At 40.7% G+C, this 23,997-nt stretch overlaps 1 protein-coding gene across 4 annotated transcripts in view; it reads left to right on the forward strand.

Moving 5' to 3' along the window:
• Positions 1-22,723, forward strand: part of EDEM3 (ER degradation enhancing alpha-mannosidase like protein 3) — a gene marked incomplete at both ends in the record, with an annotated part of 75,606 nt that extends 52,883 nt beyond the window's left edge. For all 4 annotated transcript variants that reach the window (XM_079726928.1, XM_079726929.1, XM_079726930.1 and 1 more), the window contains one exon: positions 22,314-22,723. In XM_079726928.1, the coding sequence (XP_079583054.1) occupies positions 22,314-22,723 (410 nt within the window). The remainder of the gene's footprint in view (positions 1-22,313) is intronic.
• Between the last annotated feature and the right edge of the window lie 1,274 nt (positions 22,724-23,997).

A 23,997-nucleotide genomic window follows, 5' to 3' on the forward strand; every position in this document is an offset into this window, starting at 1 on the left:
TATCAGTGTAACTAAAGTCAATGATAATAGTTTTATTAAATCAACTGTTTTATTCACTTAGGAAAATATTCTAAGTTAACGTCTGTAGTGGTTATCATTAATTTGTCCTGTGCCATTACTGCATGCATCAGTGTTTCTCTTCTGCATCAGAATCAGCTGATGTAGTAGTTAAAAGTGTAGATTCCTGAGTCCTACTCCAGAGTATTGAATCAGACTCTCTGAAAGTGGGGGATCAGAATCTGAAATTTTAAACAAGCATCCCAGTTAACTGCACACAGCTATACTTTGAGAAACACTGAACAAGACCAAGAAGGCACCCCACGCCCCTCTTTTTTAACCTCCTAGCTCTGTATCTGGCCATATTGTGCCATCAAGGGTACTAGGTGGGATTATATAAGTACACCAAATAATAGCAGCCTTAAGTCTGAACGATAAAATGTCCTCCAGATTGGCTTTTCTAAAAATCTCATTCCACAGATACATATTTCCCTTAAAAAGTCACACAGTTTTGATTGAGGCATTCTTCCCACGTATTAAGACAGAAAATAGAAACCCCAGAACAAGCCCCCACTCCCACCTTCTAATTCTGATAAGTCCCAGCTATTAATATAGAAATATCTGCAGCAGTCCTATCTGCTAGCAAAAATGTCCAGATAACTTACTACACATTCTTCTTCAGAAATAAAGCATTAGTAATTTATCAAGTGGAAATGCTGCTTCCTCAGATCAAACCAGTCACACTTCTAAAAATTAAGTTATCCATAGGAGTGTTAATATCGTGTCTGTCATGTGTCTGTTTCCAAAATTTCAAGAATTTGTAAAGGTACTTAATAATAATTCCCCCACTGTGCCCACAAAGGACACTGTGTTGTTTACCCTTAGATCCAAATTGAAACAGTTTACAATTGAGATTCAATTGACTTTTCCCAGTAGTATTTCTCAATGGGGAAAAAAAAATCAGCATTTAAAAATTTCAATACATTGTCATACTTATAGTTTATAGTGTAGAATTCCAGTGCCTTAAGAGGTATAGACAGATATTCTCAGGGCTACTCCTCTATTTGTGTCTGTCTGGTAAAGAGGCAGACAGAGAAAACAGGAAATAAAAGAAAGGTCTCATGGTTTGAACTGCTCAAGATTTAAGTCTGGCAGTGTTACTTTTCCTAAGATTATCCTCCACTGAACTTGATTGCAGTGAATCTGTCCTTTGGTTGATCTGTAGAACTTAGATTGCTATTGGAAGGAATTTGATTCTGAGGAGACAAATCTAGTATGCAAACAGATGGCATCTTTGCCTGGAAAGGGGCAACTGAAACATTAGCAGAATCAATACTTACCTACCCCAGCTTCTCTTCTCCAACCACCGCGTGTTTTCTCATGCACTTTTGCATTTGCACATCTCTTCCCTCTTTCTGGAAATGCCTTGTTAATCCCTATCCCACTCCCACAACCGTTTCCTCTTTAAGAACGTTCAGTCATTCTAAATACCAAGTTTAAATGCTATCTTTTCTATGAACTTTTCTCTTATTTTCATAGATAAAATGTATGGACATCTTCTTAATATAGTTGCACAGATACTTTGACATTTATATTACATTGCACTTCTTTACCTGTGTGTCAGCTCTGTATTCCTTGCTTTCAGTAAATGCTGGTTGTGTGGATGAATGAATGATTGTAGAACATCCAGTCTCGGAGTCTTTGCCAAGGTTCCTTTGTCCTCTCATTATTAAAACTTAGTACTTTTCTTTTTTTTTTTTTTTTGGTATCCTGAGATTTTCTTCATTCTTTTTTTTCTTTTTGCTTCCTGTGCTTCTGATACACCATTCCTGAATTTAATGATGTAGTCATTACACTCTTAGGACTGTGATACTCCATACTGTGACAGCAGGCACCTTAGAATGAAGATTTGTAGTGGTGTGGTAGATTCTTCCTTTTTGTACTTCTCCAACTGCCATTTTTATTTAGCTGATTGTTGCCACTTTGCTATATATCAGATATTCTTATATGTTCGATCTGTTTTTGGACTTGCTCTTCTTTTCCACTAATCTGTTTGTTTATTCCTGTGCCAATAATAAAAGTTTGCTATTTTGAATAAATTTTAATATCTGATGAGGCAACTCTCCTGTCACTAATACTTCTCAGAATTTCCTGACTTCTCTGTGATGTATATTCTTCCATAGGAATTTAAAAATAATTCTGTCTGGTCCCAAAAGAAAAGAAAAAGAAGTAGAATTGGGATTCATTTTGGAATTGTATATTTGCACACCTTACATATAAACAGGAAAATTTTGTTAAATATTGACTTTCCATCCAGGAACATACACTTACCTGTAAATTGAATCAGATCTTGTTTTATGTTTTCATTGAGATTTTATAGTATTAAGCAATAAGATTTCTTAATAAATTTAATTCTGTGTTGTAGCTTCTACTTTTATTGGGGTTATTTGTATTTTATTAGTGTTATTTGTATTTTATTGGGGTTATTTGTATTTGCCTACATATTTTTACCCTCCTTATCAAATTCTTTTATTATCTTGATGGTGTTTTTAAAAATTGAGTTGCTTTGAGTTTAAGTATAAAACACAATCTGAAAATACACTTGATCTTTCCTTTTCCTGTATTACACTGTTATTTTTTTAAATTGAAGTATAGCTGATTTACAGTGTTGTGTTAGTATCCATTGTACAGCAGACTGATTGAGTTATATATATGCATACATATATATATATCCTTTTCCAATATCGTTTGTCAGAGGATATTGAATATAGTTCCCTGTGCTATACAGTAGGACCTTGTTGTTTCTTTATCCATCCTATATATACTAGTTTGCATATGTTAATCCCAAACTCTCAGTCCTTCCCTCCACCACCTCCCCTCTCCCTTGGCAACCAGAAGTCTGTTCTCTATGTCTGAGAGTCTGTTTCTGTTTTGTAGATATGTTGATTTGTGTCGTATTTTAGATTCCACATGTTAAGTGATATCATATGGTATTTGTCTTTCTCTCTCCTCTGACTGACTTTACTTAGCATGATAATCTCTAGGTCCATCCATGTTGCTACAAATGGCATTATTTCATTCTTTTTTATGGCTGAGTAATATTCCAGTGTGTGTGTGTGTGTGTGTGTGTGTGTGTGTGTATACATACACACACACACCACATCTTCTTTATCCATTCATCTGTTGATGGACATTTAGGTTGCTTCCATGTCTTGGCTATTTTAAATAGTGCTGCAATGAACATTGGGGTGCATATATCTCTTTTTTCTCTTAACATCTTTATTGGAGTATAATTGCATTACAATGGTGTATTAGTTTCTGCTTTATAACAAAGTGAATCAGTTATACATATACATATATCCCCATATCTCCTCCCTCTTGCGTCTCCCTCCCACCCTCCCTATCCCACCCCTCTAGGTGGTCACAAAGCACCGAGCTGATCCCCCTGTGCTATGCAGCTGCTTACCACTAGCTATCGATTTTACATTTGGTAGTGTATATATGTCCATGCCACTCTCTCACTTTGTCCCAGCTTACCCTTCCTCCTCCCCATGTCCTCAAGTCCATTCTCTAGTAGGTCTGCATCTTTATTCCTGTCTTGCCCCTAGGTTCTTCATGACCTTTTTATTTTTTTACATTCCATATATATGTGTTAGCATACGGTATTTGTTTTTCTCTTTCTGACTTCAGTCTGTATGACAGACTCTAGATCCATCCACCTCACTACAAATAACTCAATTTCGTTTCTTTTTATGGCTGAGTAATATTCCATTGTATATATGTGCCACATCTTCTTTATCCAATCATCTGTTGATGGACACTTAGATTGCTTCCATGTCCTGGCTTTTGCAAATAGAGCTGCAGTGAACATTGTGGTACATGAACCTTTTGGAATTATGGTTGAGGTAAGTCCCCTCTATGCCTAGTTTCTGGAGGGTTTTTATCATAAATGGGTGTTTAATTTTGTTGAAAGCGTTTTCTGCATCTTTTGAGATGATCATATGGTTTTTATTCTTCAGTTTGTTAATATGGTGTATCACGTTGATTGATTTGCGTATATTTAAGAATCCTTGCATTCCTGGGATAACCCCACTTGATAATGGTGTATGATGATTTTAATGTGCTGATGGATTCTGTTTGCTAGTATTTTGTTGAGGATTTTTGCATCTGTGTTCATCAGAGATACTGGCCTGTAGTTTTCTTTCTTTGTGACATCTTTGTCTGATTTTGGTATCAGGTTGATGGTGGCCTCATAGAATGAGTTTGGGAGTGTTCCTTCCTCTGCAATTTTTTGGAAGAGTTTCAGTTTCTAAATGTTTGATAGAATTCGCCTGTGAAGCCATCTGGTCCTGGACTTCTGTTTGTTGAAAGTTTTTTAATCAGTTTCAATTTCAGTACTTGAGATTGGTCTGTTCATATTTTCTATTTCTTCCTGGTTCAGTCTTGGAAGGTTGTACCTTTCTACAATGTCCGTTTCTTCTAGGTTTTCCATTTTATTGGAATATAGTTGTTTGTAGTAGTCTCTTATGATCCTTTGTATTTCTGTGGTATCCATTGTAACTTTTTTCATTTCTAATTTTATTGACTTGAGCCCTCTCCCTTCTTTTCTTTTCTTTTTTTTTGCGGTACGCGGGCCTCTCACTGTTGTGGCCTCTCCCATTGCGGAGCACAGGCTCCGGACGCGCAGGCTCACGGCCATGGCTCACGGGCCCAGCGGCTCCACAGCATGTGGGATCTTCCTGGACCGGGGCACAAACCCGTGTCCCCTGCATTGGCAGGCGGACTCTGAACCACTGCGCCACCAGGGAAGCCCTTCCCTTCTTTTCTTGATGAGTCTTGCTAATGGTTTATCAATTTTGTTTATCTTCTCAAGGAACCAGCTTTTAGTTTCATTGATCTTCTCTATTGTTTTCTTCATCTCCATTTCATTTATTTCTGCTCTGATATTTATGATTTCTTTCCTTCTAATTTTTAGTTTTGTTTGTTCTTTGTCTCGTTGCTTTAGGTATAAGGTTAGGTTGCTTTTTGGAGATTTTTCTTTTTTCCTGTGGTAAAATTACTATAAACTTTCCTCTTAGAACTGCTTTTGCTGCATCCCATAGGTTTTGGATTGTCATGTTTTCATTGTCATTTCTCTTGGTATTCTTTGATTTCCTCTTTGATTTCTTCAGTGATCCATTGGTTGTTTAGTAACATATTGTTTAGCCTCCACATGTTTGTGTTTTTTACAGTTTTTTTCTTGAAATTGATTTCTAATCTCATAGTGTTTCGGTTTGAAAAGATGCTTGATATGATCTCAGTTTTCTTAAATTTACTGAGGCTTGACTTGTGGCCCATGATGTGATCTAGTCTGGAAAATTTTCCATGTGCACTTGAGAAGAAAGTGTATTCTGTTGCTTTTGGATGGAATGTTCTGTAAATATCAAGTCTATTTGGTCTAATGTGTCATATAAGGCCCGTGTTTCCTTATTGATTTTCTGTCTGGATGATCTGTCTGTTGATGAAAGTGCGGTGTTAAATGCCCCCACTATTATTGTGTTACTATCGATTTCTCCTTTTATGGCCATCAGTGTTTGCCTTACGTATTGAGGTGCTCCTATGTTGGGTGCATATATATTTACAACTGTTATATCTTCTCTTTTGATTGATCCCTTGATCATTATGTAGTGTCCTTCTTTGTCTCTTGTAATAGTCTTTGTTTTAAAGTCTGTTTTGTCTGATATGAGTATTGCTACTCCAGTTTTCTTTTGATTTCCACTTGCGAATATCTGTTTCCATTGCCTCCCTTTCAGTCTGTATGTGTCTCTAGATCTGAAGTGGGTCTCTTGTAGACAGCATATATAGGGGTCTTGTTTTTGTATCCCTTCAGCCAGTCTTTTGGTTGGAGCATTTAATCCACTTACATTTAAGGTAATTATTGATATGTATGTTCTTATTGCCATTTTGTTAATTGTTTAGGAATTGTCTTTGTAGGTCTGTTTTCTTCCCTTCCTCTTTTGCTCTCTCCTCTTGTGATTTGATGACTACCTTTAGTGTTATGTTTGGATTGCTTTTTCTTTTTTGTGTGTGTATCTCTTGTGATTTGATGACTATCTTTAGTGTTATGTTGGGTTGCTTTTTCTTTTTTGTGTGTGTATATACTGTAGGTTTTTGGTATGCGGTTCCCATGAGGTTTTTTTATTATGTATTTATTTATTTATTATTTTTTTAAATTAGTTTCCGCTTTATAACAAAGTGAATCAGTTATATATATACGTCTGTTCCCATATCCGTTCCCTCTTGCATCTCCCTCCCTCCCACCCTCCCTATCCCACCCTTCCAGGCAGTCACAAAGCACCGAGCTGATCTCCCTGTGCTATGCGGCTGCTTCCCACTATCTATCTACCTTACGTTTGGTCCTGTATATATGTCCATGCCTCTCTCTCACTTTGTCACAGCTTACCCTTCCCCCTCCCCATATCCTCAAGTCCGTTCTCAAGTAGGTGTGTGTCTTTATTCCTGTTTTACCCCTAGGATCTTCATGACTTTTTTTCCCCTTAAATTCCATATATATGTGTTAGCATACGGTATTTGTCTTTCTCTTTCTGACTTACTTCACTCTGTATAACAGACTCTAGGTCTATCCACCTCATTACAAATAGCTCAATTTCATATCTTTTTATGGCTGAGTAATATTCCATTGTATATATGTTCCACATCTTCTTTATCCATTCATCCAATGATGGACACTTAGGTTGTTTCCATCTCCGGGCTATTGTGAATAGAGCTGCAATGAACATTTTGGTACATGTCTCTTTTTGAATTATGGTTTTCTCAGGGTATATGCCTAGTAGTGAGATTGCTGGGTCATATGGTAGTTCTATTTATAGTTTGTTTTTTTTTGTTTTTTTGTTTTTTTGCTGTATGCGGGCCTCTCACTGTTGTGGCCTCTCCCGTTGCGGAGCAAGGCTCCGGACGCGCAGGCTCAGCGGCCATGGCTCACGGGCCCAGCCGCTCCGCGGCATGTGGGATCTTCCCGGATCAGGGCACGAACCCGTGTCCCCTGCATCAGCAGGCAGACTCTCAACCACTGTGCCACCAGGGAAGCCCTATTTGTAGTTTTTTAAGGAACCTCCATACTGTTCTCCATAGTGGCTGTACCAATTCACATTGCCACCAGCAGTGCAAGAGTGTTCCCTTTTCTCCACACCCTCTCCAGCATTTATTGTTTCTAGATTTCTTGATGATGGCCATTCTGACTGGTGTGAGATGATATCTCATTGTAGTTTTGATTTGCATTTCTCTAATGATTAATAATGTGGAGCATTCTTTCATGTGTTTGTTGGCAGTCTGCATATCTTCTTTGGAGAAATGTCTATTTAGGTCTTCTGCCCATTTTTGGATTGGATTGTTTTTTTTTTTCTACTTAGCTGCATGAGCTGCTTATAAATTTTGGAGATTAATCCTTTGTCCGTTGTTTCATTTGCAAATATTTTCTCCCATTCTGAGGGTTGTCTTTTGGTCTTATTTATGGTTTCCTTTGCTGTGCAAAAGTTTTGAAGTTTCATTAGGTCCCATTTGTTTATTTTTGTTTTTATTTCCATTTCTCTAGGAGGTGGGTCCAAAAGGATCTTGCTGTGATTTATGTCATACAGTGTTCTGCCTATGTTTTCCTCTAAGAGTTTGATAGTTTCTGGCCTTATATTTAGGTCTTTAATCCATTCTGAGCTTATTTTTGTGTATGGTGTTAGGGAGTGATCTAATCTCATACTTTTACATGTCCCTGTCCAGTTTTCCCAGCACCACTTTTTTTTTTTTAAATAAATTTATTTATTTATTTATTTTGGGGTGTGTTGGGTCATCGTTTCTGTGCGAGGGCTTTCTCTACTTGCGGCGAGCGGGGGCCACTCTTCATCGCGGTGCGTGGCCCTCTCACTGTCGCAGCCTCTCTCGTTGCGGAGCACAGGCTCCAGATGCGCAGGCTCAGTAGTTGTGGCTCACGGGCCTAGTTGCTCCACGGCATGTGGGATCTTCCCAGACCAGGGCTCGAACCCATGTCCCTGCATTGGCAGGCAGATTCTCAAACACTGCGCCACCAGGGAAGCCCCACCCAGCACCACTTATTGAAGAGGCTGTCCTTTCTCCACTGTACATTCCTGTCTCCTTTATCAAAGATAAGGTGACCATATGTGCGTGGGTTTATCTCTGGGCTTTCTATCCTGTTCCATTGATCTATCTTTCTGTTTTTGTGCCAGTACCACACTGTCTTGATTACTGTAGCTTTGTAGTATAGTCTGAACTCAGGGAGCCTGATTCTTCCAGCTGCATTTTTTGTTCTCAAGATTGCTTTGGCTATTCGGGGTCTTTTGTTTTTCCAAACAAATTTTGAAATTTTTTGTTCTAGTTCTGTTAAAAATGCCAGTGGTAATTTGATAGGGATTGCATTGAATCTGTAGATTGCTTTGGGTAGTAGTCATTTTCACAATATTGATTCTTCCAATCCAGGAACATGGTATATCTCTCCATCTATTTGTATCATCTTTAATTTCTTTCATCAGTGTCTTATAATTTTCTGCATACAGGTCTTTTGTCTCCTTAGGTAGGTTTATTCCTATATATTTTATTGTTTTTGTTGCAGTGGTAAATGGGAGTGTTTTCTTGATTTCACTTTCAGATTTTTCATCATTAGTGTACAGGAATGCCAGAGATTTCTGTGCATTAATTTTGTATCCTGCTACTTTACCAAATTCATTGATTAGCTCTAGTAGTTTTCTGGTAGCATCTTTAGGATTCTCTATGTATAGTATCATGTCATCTGCAAACACTGACAGCTTTAATTCTTCTTTTCTGATTTGGATTCCTTTTATTTCCTTTTCTTCTCTGATTGCTCTGGCTAAAACTTCCAAAGCTATGTTGAATAATAGTGGTGAGAGTGGGCAGCCTTGTCTTGTTCCTGATTTTAGTGGAAATGGTTTCAGTTTTTCACCATTGAGGACAATGTTGGCTGTGGGTTTGTCATATATGGCCTTTATTATGTTGAGGAAAGTTCCCTCTATGCCTACTTTTTGCAGGGTTTTTATCATAAATGGGTGTTGAATTTTGTCGAAAGCTCTCTCTGCATCTATTGAGATGATCATATGGTTTTTCTCCTTCAATTTGTTAATATGGTGTATGACGTTGATTGATTTGCGTATATTGAAGAATCCTTGCATTCCTGGAATAAACCCCACTTGATCATGGTGTATGATCCTTTTAATGTGTTGTTGGATTCTGTTTGCTAGTATTTTGTTGAGGATTTTTGCATCTATGTTCATCAGTGATATTGGCCTCTAGTTTTCTTTCTTTGTGACATCCTTGCCTGGTTTTGGTATCAAGGTGATGGTGGCCTTGTAGAATGAGTTTTGGAGTGTTCCTCCCTCTGCTATATTTTGGAAGAGTTTGAGAAGGATAGGTGTTAGCTCTTCTCTAAATGTTTGATAGAATTCACCTGTGAAGCCATTTGTTCCTGGGCTTTTGTTTGTTGGAACATTTTTAATCACAGTTTCAATTTCAGTGCTTGTGATTGGTCTATTCATATCTTCTGTTTCTTCCTGATTCAGTCTTGGCAGGTTGTGCATTTCTGAGAATTTGTCCATTTCTTCCAGGTTGTCCATTTTATTGGCATAGAGTTGCTTGTAGTAATCTCTCATGATCTTTTGTATTTCTGCAGTGTCAGTTGTTACTTCTCCTTTTTCATTTCTAATTCTGTTGGTTTGAGTCTTCTCCCTTTTTTTCTTGATGAGTCTGGCTAATGGTTTATCAATTTTGTTTATCTTCTCAAAGAACCAGCTTTTAGTTTTATTGATCTTTGCTATCGTTTCCTTCATTTCTTTTTCATTTATTTCTGATCTGATCTTTATGATTTCTTTCCTTCTGCCAATTTTTGGGGTTTTTTGTTCTTCTTTCTCTAATTGCTTTAGGTGCAGGGTCAGGTTGTTTACTCGAGATATTTCCTGTTTCTTAAGTTGGGATTGTATTGCTATAAACTTCCCCCTTAGAACTGCTTTTGCTGCATCCCATAAGTTTTGGGTCATCGTGTCTCCATTGTCATTTGTTTCTAGGTATTTTTTAATTTCCTCTTTGATTTCTTCAGTGATCACTTTGTTATTAAGTAGTGTATTGTTTAGCCTCCATGTGTTTGTATTTTTTACAGATCTTTTCCTGTAAGTGATATCTAGTCTCATAACATTGTGGTCGGAAAAGATACTTGATACAATTTCAATTTTCTTAAATTTACCAAGGCTTGATTTGTGACCCAAGATATGATCTGTCCTGGAGAATGTTCCATGAGCACTTGAGAAAAATGTGTGTTCTGTTGTTCTTGGATGGAATGTCCTATAAATATCAATTAAGTCCATCTTGTTTAATGTATCATTCAAAACTTGTGTTTCCTTATTTATTTTCATTTTGGATGATCTGTCCATTGGTGAAAGTGGGGTTTTAAAGTCCCCTACTATGAGTGTGTTACTGTTGATTTCCCCTTTTATGCCTGTTAGTATTTGCCTTATGTATTGAGGTCCTCCTATGTTGGGTGCATAAATATTTACAATTGTTATATCTTCTTCTTGGATCGAACCCTTGATCATTATGTAGTGTCCTTCTTTGTCTCTTCTAATACTCTTTATTTTAAAGTCTATTTTGTCTGATATGAGAATTGCTACTCCAGCTTTCTTTTGATTTCCATTTGCATGGAATATCTTTTTCTATCCCCTTATTTTCAATCTGTATGTGTCTCTAGGTCTGAAGTGGGTCTGTTGTAGACAGCATATATATGGGTCTTGTTTTTGTATCCATTCAGCCAATCTGTGTCTTTTGGTGGGAGCATTTAGTCCATTACATTTAAGGTAATTATCGATATGTATGTTCCTTTTCCCATTTTCTTAATTGTTTTGGGTTCGTTATTGTAGGTATTTTCCTTCTGTTGTGTTTCTTGCCTAGAGAAGTTCCTTTAGCATTTGTTGTAAAGCTGGTTTGGTGGTGCTGAACTCTCTCAGCTTTTGCTTGTCTGTAAACGTTTTAATTTCTCCATCAAATCTGAATGAGATCCTTGCTGGGTAGAGTAATCTTGGTTGCAGGTTTTTCTCCTTCATCACTTTAAATATGTCCTGCCACTCCCTTCTGGCTTGTAGAGTTTCTGCTGAAAGATCAGCTGTTAACCTGATGGGGATTCCCTTGTGTGTTATTTGTTGTTTTTCCCTTGCTGCTTTTAATATGTTTTCTTTGTGTTTAATTTTTGACAGTTTGATTAGTATGTGTCTTGGCGTATTTCTCCTTGGATTTATTCTGTATGGGACTCTCTGTACCTCCTGGACTTGATTAACTATTTCCTTTCCCATATTAGGGAAGTTTTCAACTATAATCTCTTCAAATATTTTCTCAGTCCCTTTCTTTTTCTCTTCTTCTTCTGGAACCCCTATAATTCGAATGTTGGTGCATTTAATGTTGTCCCAGAGGTCTCTGAGACTGTCCTCAGTTCTTTTCATTCTTTTTTCTTTATTCTGCTCTGCAGCAGTTATTTCCGCTATTTTATATTCCACGTCACTTATCTGTTCTTCTGCCTCAGTTATTCTGCTATTGATCCCATCTAGAGTATTTTTAATTTCATTTATTGTGTTTCTAATCGCTACTTGATTCGTCTTTAGTTCTTCTAGGTCCTTGTGAACTGTTTCTTGCATTTTGTCTATTCTATTTCCAAGATTTTGGATCATCTTTACTATCATTATTCTGAATTCTTTTTCAGGTAGAGTGCCTATTTCCTCTTCATTTTATAGGTCTGGTGGGTTTTTATCTTGCTCCTTCACCTGCTGTGTGTTTTTCTGTCTTCTCATTCTGCTTACCTTACTGTGTTTGTGGTCTCCTTTTTTCAGGCTGCAGGTTCATAGTTCCCGTTGTTTTTGGTCTGTCCCCAGTGGCTAAGGTTGTTTCAGTGGGTTGTGTAGGCTTCCTGTTGGAGGGGACTGGTGCCTGTGTTCTGGTGGATGAGGCTCGATCTTGTCTTTCTGGTGGACAGGTCCACGTCTGGTGGTTTGTTTTGGGGTGCCTGTGGCCTTATTATGTTTTTAGGCAGCCTCTCTGCTAATGGGTGGGGTTGTGTTCCTGTCTTGCTAGTTCCTTGGCATAGGGTGTCCAGCACTGTAGCTTGCCGGTTGCTGAGTGAAGCTGGGTGCTGGTGTTGAGATGGAGGTCTCTGCGAGATTTTCGCCGTAACCTTTCCTCTTTCACAGCTCCCTCCCCCTGGTGCAGGTCCCGTCCCTATCCTTTTGTCTCTGTTTTTTCTTTTTTCTTTTGCCCTACCCAGGTACGTGGGGAGTTTCTTGCCTTTTGGGGTGTCTGAGGTCTTCTGCCAGCGTTCAGTAGGTGTTCTGTAGGAGATGTTCCACGTGTAGATGAATTTCTGGTGTACCTGTGGGGAGGAAGGTGCTCTCCGCGTCTTACTCTTCCGCCATCTTCCCGCAGACCCCCATGAGGTTTTGATATAGGAGTCTATATATATATGTTTACACACAAGACTTTTTTAAGTTGCTGGTCTCTTAATTTCAAATGCATTTCCAGTATCCTGCATTTGTACTCTCTTCTCATGATTGCTGGTTTTGATATCATATTTTTGTGTGGATGATTTCCTACCTTTACTTTATGTTTGCCTTTACTGGTGAGCTTTCCCATTCGTAATTTTCTTGTTTCTAGTTGTAGGCCTTTTCTTTTCCAGCTAGAGAACTTTCTTTAGGATTTGTTGTAGAGCTGGTTTGGTGGTGCTGAATTCTCTTAGCTTTTGCTTGTCTGTAAAGCTTTTGATTTCTCCATCAAATCTGAACGAGAGCCTTGATGGGTAGAGTATTCTTGGTTGTAGGTTCTTTCCTTTCATCACTTGAAATATATCATGCCACCTTTCTTCTGGCCTGCAGAGTTTCTGCTGAAAAATCAGCTAATAACCTTATGGGGATTTCCTTGTATGTTATTTGTTGCTTTCCCTTGTTCCTTTTAATATTTTTTCTTTGTCTTTAATTTTTGTCAGTTTGATTAATATGTGTCTTACCGTGTTCCTCCTTGTGTTTATCTTGTATGGGACTCTTTGCACTTCCTGGAGTTGAGTGAATGTTTCCTTTCTCATGTTAAGGAAGCTTTCAGCTATCATCTCTTCAAATAAATGCAAATGCTGGTGTGTTTAATGTTGTCCCAGAGGTCCCTTAGACTGTTGTCACTTCTTTTCATTCTTTTTTCTTTATTCTGTTCCATGGCAGTGATTTCCACCGCTGTGTCTTCCAGCACACTTATTCGTTCTTCTGCCTCATTTATTCTGCCATTGTTTCTTTCTAGTGTATTTTTTCATTTTAGTTATTGTATTCATCTCTGTTCTTTAAGTCCTCTATGTCTTTATTAAACATTTCTTGTATCTTCTTGGTCTGTGCCTCCATTCTTTTTCTGAGATCTTGGACCACCTTTACAGTCATTACTCTGAATTCTTTTGCAGGTAGATTGACTATCTCTAATTCACTTAGTTGTTCTTCCGGGTTTTTATCTTGCTCCTTAGTCTAAAACATATTTCTCTGCTGTCTCATTTTGTCTAACTTACTGTGTTTGTGGTCTCCTTTCCACAGGCTTCAGGATTGTAGTTCCTCTTGCTTCTGGTGTCTGTCCCCTGGTGGGTGAGGTTGGTCCAGTAGCTTGTGCAGGCTTCCTGGTAGGAGGGACTGGGGCTCTCCAGTGGTTGGTGGAGCTGGGTCTTGTCCCTCTGGTGGGCAGGGCCGTGTCAAGGGGTGTGTATAGAGGTGGCTGTGAGCTCAGTACAACTTCAGGCAGCCTGTCTGCTGATTGGTGGAGCTGTGTTCCACCCCTGCTGATTGGCCTAGGCGTTCCACCACTGGAGCCTGCAGGCTGTTGGGTGGGGCCAGGTCTCAGTACCAAAATGGCGACCTCCAGGAGAGCTCAGCCAATCAATATTCCCTGGAGCCTCCACCACCAGTGTTCTTGCCCCCCCAGTGAGCCACATCCAACCCCCACATCCCCAGTAGACCCTCCAAGATCCTCATGTAGGTCTAGCCCTGGCTCCTATGGAGTCACTAGTTTGTGCTGGGTCCTAGTGCACGTGAAATCTTGTGTACACCCTCAAGAGTGGAATCTCTGTTTCCTCCAGTCCTGTGGAGCTCCTGCACTCAAGTCCTGCTGGGCTTCAAAGCCAAATGCTCTGGGGGCCCCACCTCCCAATGCCAGCCCCCCAGGCTGGGGAGCCTGACAAGGGTCTCAGAACTGACTGCTGTGGGAGTACCTCTGCCATATAATGATTTTCCAGTTTTGTGGGTTGCCCACCTGGTGACTGTGAGATTTGATTATATTGCAAAAGCTCCTCCTACCGTCTTATTGTAACTTCTTCTTTGTCTTTGGATGTACCTTTTTTTGTAGGTTCCAGTCTTTTGTTGATGGTTGTTCAGCAATTAGTTCTGGTTTTAGTGTTTTCATGAGAAGAGGTTGAGCTCAAGTCCTTCTACTCCACCATCATGTCCGGAATCAAGGGTTGCTTTTAGTTTGGATGCTTGCTACTTCTTTCCTAAGTGTGTGTTGGCTGTTATCCCCTTGATATAGGATATTTAGGTGCGGTGGCCTGTGTGCATTCCCTGTACAGTGGGGGCAGCAATTCGTGCCCACCTGCGGGACTCCCAGCAGTGGCAGTGGGCTGTGAGTGCCCAGAACAGCGGGGGCAAGTGCTTGCAGTCTGCTCGTGGGTCCCCTAACTGTGGCGGCAGCCCACGCACCCCGGAACAGCAGGGGCAGCAACTGGCGCCTGCTCCTGGGCGCCTAGTGTCAGCAGCTGCCCTTGCACTCCCAGGACAGCAAGGGCAGTGCTTGGCACCCACTGCTGTGTCTCCCAGTAGGGGCGACATCCCAGGGCATCAGGGAAAGTGATTGGCGCCTGCTTGCAGATTTCCCAATGGTGGAGTGTGTGGCTGGCACACTCCCGGGACAGCTGGGGCAGCACTTGGTGCCTGCTCACAGGTTGTTTAGCTGTGGCGATGGCCCATGCCCATCTCTGGAGCCCACAATAGCAGCAGTGGCTCGTGCCTGCACCTGGAGCTCATGTAGGTGGCGTCCTGTTGCCTGAGAGCCCACACGCACAGAAAGAAGCTCCTATGGCAGTCCCATACCTCTCCTCATGTGCCCCCCAACAATGGTGCCTTGCCTCTCTGTCAGGCCCAGACCTCTTCCAAGTGCATCCTCAGCTGCCACACTCCGGCCTCTTCAGGCTGTCTCCCTGCAGCCAACCCTCGGTCCTCTCCCTGGGTCTGATCTCCAAAGCCACAGCTTCAGCATCCAGCCCCTGTCCATACCAGCAGATGAGCATCTCAGACTAGGGAACGTAGGATGGTGGTACCAACCATAGGTGCAGGTCTCTGTCCGTTTTGCCTTCTGCAAACTGGTTGCTGCACTCTCCTCTGAGTCTCTGAAGCACCCCCTCTGTCCAGGCTGATCTCCCCACTGGTGAGGGGACTTCCCAGGGTGGGGAAACGTTTCCTTCACAGCTCCCTCCCTGGGGCACAAGTCCCATTGTGATTCCTTTCTCTCTTTTTTTTTTTCTTTTTTCTTTCAACCCACCTGTTTACGTGGAGGTTTTCTTGCCCTTTCAGAAGTCTGAGTTCTGCCAGCATTCAGTAGATGTTCTGTGTGAATCGTTCCACTTGTAGATGTGTTTTTTGTTTTTTTTTTTTTTTTGCGGTACGCGGGCCTCTCACTGTTGTGGCCTCTCCCGTTGCGGAGCACAGGCTCCAGATGCGCAGGCTCAGCGGCCATGGCTCACGGGCCCAGCCGCTCCGCGGCATATGGGATCCTCCCGGACCGGGGCACGAACCCGTATCCCCTGCATCGGCAGGCGGACTCTCAACCACTGCGCCACCAGGGAGGCCCTGTAGATGTGTTTTTGATGTATTTGCGGCAGAAGGTAAGCTCCACATCCTACTCCTCTGCCATCTTGATTCCTCCCTGATTATGTTTTTATTGTTTTTTCTAGTCTCTATTTCCTCTCTGATCTTTATTATCTCCTTCCTTCTGTTGACTTTAGGTTTTGTTTGTTCTTTTTCTAATTCATTTAGGTGGTGGGTTAGGTTGTTTGTTTGAGACTTTTCTTGTTTCTTAAAGAAGGCCTGTATCACTATGAACTTCCCTCTAAGAGCTGCTTTTGCTACATCCTATGTTATTTGTATGGTTGTGTTTTCATTGTCATTTACCTCAAAGTATTTATTTTATTTTTTATTTTTGGCTGTGTTGGGTCTTAGTTGAGGCACGCGAGATCTTCATTTCGGCAAACAGGCTTCTCTCTAGTTGTGGCACGCAGTCTTCTCTCTAGTTGTGGCGTGTGGGTTTTCTCTCTGTAGTTATGACACTCAGGCACCAGAGTGAGTGGGCTCTGTAGTTGCGACACACAGCCTCTCTAGTTGAGGCCTGTGGGCTCAGTAGTTGTGGCACCCAGCTTAGTTGCCCCACAGCAGTTGGGATCTTAGTTCTCTGACCAGGAGTTGAACCCATGTCCCCTGCATTGGAAGGCAGATTCTTTACCACTGGACCACTGGGGAAGTGCATCAAAGTATTTTTTAATTTTTTTTTCCATCATTGTCCCATTGGTTTTGTAGTAGCATGTGGTTTAGTCTCCATGTAATTGTTTTTTCTCATTTCTTTCCTTGTGATTGTTTTCTAGTTTCATGCTGTTATGGTCAGTAAAGATGCTTGAAATAATTTTTATACTCTTAAATTTGCTGAGGCTTGTTTTGTGGCCTAATATGTGGTCAATCTTAGAGAATGTTCCATGTGCACTTGAAAAGAATGTGTATTCTGCTTTTTTGGGGTGTAATGTCCTGAAAATATCAATTAAGTCTAACTGTTCTATTGTATTATTTAGGATCTCTGTTGCCTTATTGATTTTCTGTCTCAAAGATCTTTTCATTGATGTGAGTGGGGTGTTAAAGTCTCCTACTATTATTGTATTCTCATCAGTTTCTCCCTTTATGACTGTTAGTGTTTGTTTTTTGTATTTGGGTGCTGTATTGGGTGCATATGTGTTGATGAGTGTAATATCCTCTCCTGGTATTGATCCTTTTATCATTATATAGTGTCCTTCTTCATCTTTCTTTATAGCCTTTGTTTTAAAGTCTATTTTGTCTGATGAAGAGTATTGCGACCCCTGCTTTCTTGTCATTTCTGTTTGCATGAAATATCTTTTTCCATCTCCTCATTTTCAATCTATGTGTGTCCTTTGCTCTAAAGTGGGTCTCTTGTAGACAGCATATTTTAGGCCCTTGTTTTTTTTAATCTAATCTGCCACTCTGTCTCTTTTGACTGGAGCATTTGGTCCATTGACATTTAAGGTAATTATTGATAGATATGTATTTATTACCATTTTAAACCTTGTTTTCCTGTTGATTTTATATTTCTTCTTTGTCCTTTTCTTTTTCTTTTGGTTTTTCCTTTTGTGGTCTGATGATTTTCTTTTGTTTTATGAATCTATTGTATGTGATAGATTCATAAAATCTGGTTTTGGTTTTTGTGAATCTGTTGTATGTTTTTGATTTGTGGTTACCCTCTTTTGTGTATCTATTGTATGTTTTGATTTGTGGTTACCCTGTTTTTCAAGTATATTAACCCCTTCCTATATCTGCTTGCTTTAGACTGGTAGTCATGTAGGCTCAAACACATTCTAGAAAAAAAAATCTACATTTTCTTACTCTCCTCCCCCACATTTTATGATTTTGATGTCCTCTTTTACATCTTCATGTTCATCCTTTTGCTATTCATTGTGGTTATCATTGCTTTCATAGAATTTTTTTTTTAATTGTGATTTTAAAAAATCTGTGTACTGGCTTATTTAAATGATTTACTTTCCATTTATGGTTTTTTTCCCTAAAGATTCTAACTTTTTTTCTATTTAGAGAAGACCTTTCAACGATTCCTTTAGGATAGGTTTAATATTGCTGTATTCCTTTAGTTTTTGCTTGTCCGGGAAATTCTTTCTCTCTCTGATTTTAAATTTGATAATCTTGCTGGACAGAGTATCCTACATTTCACATTTTTCCCTTTTAGGACTTTGTATCTTGCCACTCCCTTCTGACCTGCAGCGTTTCTGTAGAGAAATCAACTGATACAGCCTTATGCGGGGTTCCCTTGTAATTAACTCTGTTTTTCCCTTGCTGCCTTTAGAATCCTCTCTTTAACTTTTGCCATTTTTATTATAATATGTCTTGGTGTAGGTCTGTTTGGGTTTATCTTGTTGGGGACCCTCTGTGCTTCCTGTACCTGGATATCTGTCCCCTTCTTTAGGTTTGGGAAGTTTTCAGCCATAATTGCTTCAAAGACATCTTCAATCCTGTTTTCTCTGTCTTCTGGGATCCCTACTAAGTGTATGTTGGCATGCTTTATTCTTATATCGCTTTCTTATATTGCTTTCATTTTTTTTTTTCATGTGGCTTTCTGTTGTTTTGACTGGGTGATTTCCATGATTCTATCTTCCAGATCACTTATTCATTCTGCATTATTTTTTCTGCTGTTCATTGCCTTTAGCTCAGCTTTTGTCTCAGTGAATGAGTTCTCTCATTTTTCTTGGTGCCTGTTTGTAGTTTCTAGTAACAGTAATCTGCATTTCTATCAATAGTCCTTCTTAACTCCATCAGTATTTTCATTATCTCCTGTTTGAACTCGCTGTCTCTTACACTGAAGAGGCCTGTTTCGTTGTTTGTTCGTTCGGGGAATTCTCTGGATCTTTCAATTGGGAGTGTTCCTCTGCATCTTCAGTTTACTTACACTTCTCTTGCTCTATGAGTTTAGGAGAAACAATTATCTCTGTGGTCTTGGAGGGCTATTTTTATGTGGGAGCATCCCTGTATAGCCTGTGTGGGTTTAATATTTTTCGGTGTGAGGGCTGTTTTTAGTGTGGATGCCTGTTCCCTCTTTCCTCAGTGTATGCTGGCCGTTATCCCCTTGATGGGAGGTGTGACTGGTGTTGTGGGGACCAGAGCCTGCACTGGATATTGATCGGGGCCTCCTCTTTTGCTCTGTGGTTGTTACTGCCCTGTCAGGGGCTGGGTCTGTTCCCTAGCTGTTGGAGTAGAAGCCCCCAGATCCGTTTCTGAGCTGCAGTGTGAGGTAGGTGGGATTGGAGCATTCCCACAGGGGGAGGAGGAGCCGCTGAGTATTCCTCTACCAGAGCTGATCACCAGTGAGTGTGCTCTGTTGTGTCACCTGTCACCCATTGTGTGGGCTCACAAAGTATACTGCCCTCAGCCCCGTCTCAACCTTGGGAATGCTGGCAATCAGCCCTGGTGTCCCTCAGGTGTTGTTTTCACAAGGCCACCAGCACAGATCCACTAAAGCCGGGTCCCAGGACTGTAGTAGTTGCACACCTGGACCTGCTGTGGGAGCTATGGAGGCAGCTCAAACCCAGGCCCAGCCCAGCCCTCATGTGAACGTGCCCACAAAGCCCACAGCTGCTAAGGCCAGACCTACCCCAGAATGGGGGCACCTATTGTCTACTCGGATGTCCCGCAGATGCTGAATTTACAAAGCCAGCAGCAGAGGTGTAAGTACACAGCTCACACAGCTGCAGGGAGAGACTGCAGCCCTGCTTCCTAAGTCACGCGGCCCCTGAGGCTCAGCTGTGGTTTCAGGCCTGCTTCTGTGCGTGGGCAGCTCACTGGTGTCTGCTCCTGGGGCCTGCCGAGGTGGTGGTTGGTGCAGGTGCCAGCCTAGGCGGTGGCTGGGACCCCTGAGCCTGCCCAGGTGGGAGCCCGAGGAGGCAGCTGGGTTGCAGGAATCTGCTGAGTCTGGAGCCCCTGAGGCAGTGGCTGTTGTGCAGTGTCCCGGAGTCGGTGGAGGCAGAGGCTGGCAGGTGGAGAAAGGGGCTGCCATGGCACCCTTCCCTTTGTGCCCCACTTAACAATGGCTCTTCAGTTCTGTGGCAGGCCTGGGCTTCTGCAGACACCCCTGGCTGTAGCCATACCACACTCCAGCCCCTTCAGGCTTTCTCTGCACAGCCAACAGCAGTCCTTTCCCTAGGTCTGTCCTCTAAACTCCGAGTATCAGCACTCGGCCCCTGCCTGTACCAGCGGACACACGTCTCAGGCTGGGGCGTGCAGGGTAGCGGTACAACAGTCTGTGTGGGTCTCTCTCCTGCCTGCCACGAACTGGTTGTTGCACTCTCCTCTGTGCCTCTGAAGCTGCCTTTCTGTCCCAGCTGATCTGAGGGGGCTTCCCAGGGTGCAGGAACCTTTCCTCTTTTCAGCTCCCTCCCAGGGCCATAGGTCCCGTACCACTTCCTCTTTTTTTTCCCCCTTCGTCCTACCCCGTTACGTAGAGCTCTTTCTTGTCCTTTCAGGTGTTTGAGGTCTTCTGCCAGTGTTCAGTAGGTGTTCTGTGAGAATTGTTCCATTTGTAGATGTATTTTTGATGTATTTGTGGGAGGAGGTGAGTTCCACGTTCTTTGCCGCTGCCATCTTGATTGGAGCCTATACTATTCTGTTTTCTTATTCTATTTTATTAGCTAGATTTCCAAAATAATATTATATAACATGTAACCCTAGAGTGATTTTTTGCCAAAATCACAATCTTTATTACTAGAAGAAATAGCCTTACACTTTTTCCTATTCTTCTCAGCTAGATTAATGCAATCTAGAAACAAAGTTGAAGGTTCTTCTTTCCCTTCTCCCTACTTAGGGTAGCCTAGCATAAATGAGCCCTAAGCAGCCAGACACTGCTTTCTCTTCTTTGGGCCCCACCATAGTTTGCCTTGATGTCACATTAAAATGTACCCTTTCCACAGCTGAGAGAATGTGTGGGGACTCCTCCGCCTTGCCCTCCTTCCCCCTGACCAACCCCACCTAAGAACTATCTTAAACTTCCCTAGTCAAGTAATCCTACCTAATCAGGGTATATGTATACACACCCTCCTCTACCTCCCTGTATGCCTGTATTTTCCTTCAGTTTTTCTGGTTTTATCATAAGTCCATCTTCCCTTTCTTCTTTGACTAATTAACTCTGATTATCTTTTATATCACAGTTAAGTATCACTTTCTGAAGGAAGCCCTCAAATCTCCTTATTCTTTCCTAACACCATGACGTGTCACAGAGTTTTCTATTGTGTGATTATTCCTAAACTTTGTTTTCCCCAGCTGGACTATAAGATTCAGAAGGGCAGGTCAGGTGTGTGTTTTCACCTCGTTTTATCCCTAGCACCTTACACAGTGCCTGCCACACAGTGAACACTTGGGAGATCTTTACCAACTGACTGCAGAGTCTGAGAATGCAGCATGTGGGTGTCAATGCTAATATTGAAGCACTTTCTTCTAGGAACCCTAAATAAAATGCCTCTAGTGGTTTTACTATATATTCATTACAAGAAGTTTAAACTGCTTTTCATCCTTCCAGTGGATTTTATGATTATATCTTAGAATTCATAGATCTCCGATAATGAAATAGAAGTTTTGTAAATAATCTGGTTTTGTGTTTATGAAAATATTGTATTTGATCAATCACATTGATATCCATGAATCATTCAAAGTTTTGTATTATCTGCATTTTCATGGTTTACTGAGTGGGAATTTCACTTTTCAAAGAATATTATCTTAAAGTACAGCAATGTCATGTGCTGTTTAAAATGTATTCTATTTATTCTATTTATAAAGACGCAGTTGTAGAGAATGGACTTGAGGACACGGGGAGGGGGAAGTGTAAGCTGAGACCAAGTGAGAGAGTAGCATTGACATATATACACTGCCAAATGTAAAATCGATAGCTAGTGGGAAGCAGCCGCATGGCACAGGGAGATCAGCTCTGTGCTTTGTGACCACCTAGAGGTGTGGGATAGGGAGGGTGGGAGGGAGACGCAAGAGGGAGGGGATATGGGGATATATACATATCCCCATATACATATATACATATAGTTGATTTACTTTGTTATACAGCAGAATCTAACACAACATCGTAAAGCAGTTATACTCAAAGATGTTTAAAATAAATAATTAAATTTAAAAAATGTATTCTATTTAATATGTTCTCATTCAGGCTTTCCTGAATTTAGATATTTAATAAACCTGAGACATAATACAAATTTATATGCATTTTAATAGTATTATTGTTAGTATATTTCTTGGCATTTACTAATACCCATGGAAGGCAGTCTTATTAGTTATTAGAGTCATTCTGCATTAACATGATTTTCTTTAACTTTTATTTTTTTGTTTTATTACCAAAACCAGTATGGTTTTGAGAATGTGATAGTACATGTTTTGTGGGGAAAGTAGCATGAAGTTTGTTTCTTTCATATACAGATCCTGAGATGGAAAATGAAGAACAACCATCCTCTGAAAATGATTCTCAGAATCAGAGTGCTGAACAGATTGCATCAAGTTCTCAGGAGGTTGATTTGGTTGATCAGGAGTCTCCTGAGGAAAGTTCTGTAAACTCTCACCCAGAATCTTTGTCTCCAGCAGATACGGACAATGCTGCAAGCATTTCTCCTCCTGAACAGAATTCTAATCCCACGGAAAACCATGAGACTACAAGTCTTGATGGTGAATGTACAGATTTAGATAACCAGCTTCAAGAACAATCAGAAACTGAGGAGGATTCCAATCCTAATGTTAGCTGGGGTAAAAAGGTCCAACCTATAGACTCCATATTAGCAGACTGGAATGAAGATATAGAAGCATTTGAAATGATGGAGAAGGATGAGCTCTGACTCACTAAAGTCTACCTGGTGGTAGGTATTTCAAAAGAAAAGGTAAACTGTGGATAATAGATACCCTGATACTAAGCAGGCTCTCTCACGGGAGGCTCTAAGTATGGTGATGAACAACCACGTTCTGACTGGGAGAGTTAGTTATCATAGGAATCTGGAACATGCTGTGTTAGAACTGACCTTGTTTATAACTGTCCCATCAAAAATGCAAACTCACAGTTTCCCCCTCAGGTGACAGCGTTGCACCACCCTGCTGCATCTCAGGCCAGGAAAAGATTATTGGGCGTTTCTAGGAAGCAGATTTCTGCACTCTCTAGACGGTAGATAAGAAACAAATTCAGTTAACTGTGAGGTGGGGAATACAAACTTGTACAGCTTTCTAATTGAAGGAAGCTCTCGATTTTCTTGGTTAGAGGCTCTTTGGGGAAAACACATAGGAGTATTTTGGGCATTCTGGTTATGCTGCCTTCACAGAAACACTCAAAAGTGACCTAAGTGGTTATGAAGCAAATACATTCATGGTGAAAACAGTCTTTGCTCATCATTTTCACTTGCTTCATTATGTAACATGATCAAGATGACTTGATTTTTTTTCCCCTCTTTAACAGTGTCCTTTTCATTTAAACCAAAGGTGAAGCCAGTGTACTTTCTCAGTGAGTTCTCTGCATAAAGACTAATCATTGGGACCAGGTAAAAAGGTCATATATCATGGAAATTGGTTACTTAATACTTTTGAAAAATGGAGCAAGGGGAGAAACTATAATGTTGCAATATGAACTTGCCATTGGGCCTTCCATAAGGAAAGCTGTGACTACTCTGAAATGGAACTTAAAGTTATATCTTTGTAGGGTAAATTATAAATCTTTTCCAGTTCATTTCATTGGAGGTGATTACCTCTAGCCATCAGCCTTACTCCATCCCATGTTTAGAATGCATTTTGAGCCACAAGGCCTATGTTGCCAATAGCTGAATACATTTTGTTCCATTTTTCTATCTTAGGGAGCCATGATAAAACTGTGGTAGTGATCTAAAAATTCTGGAGTAACTACTATTTTTCCTCCTTTGAAACTAGTTTCTAAAGTTGCACCTAAGAAGTCTGTCACATTTTCTGTTGAATCATGGTTTTTAAGTTTGCTTTTTTTTAAAACAAATATTCCTTCTGATATGAACTTGAAAATTAGTCTACAGTAACCTGTGTAAAACACACAGTAGCAACTAACATATAGCCATATAGCTTAATGAGAATTTTTTTTCCTTTGTGTGAGAGTGTGTGT

This window comes from Hyperoodon ampullatus, assembly GCF_949752795.1.
Source record: "Hyperoodon ampullatus genome assembly, chromosome: 2".
Taxonomy (NCBI): Eukaryota; Metazoa; Chordata; class Mammalia; order Artiodactyla; family Ziphiidae; genus Hyperoodon; species Hyperoodon ampullatus.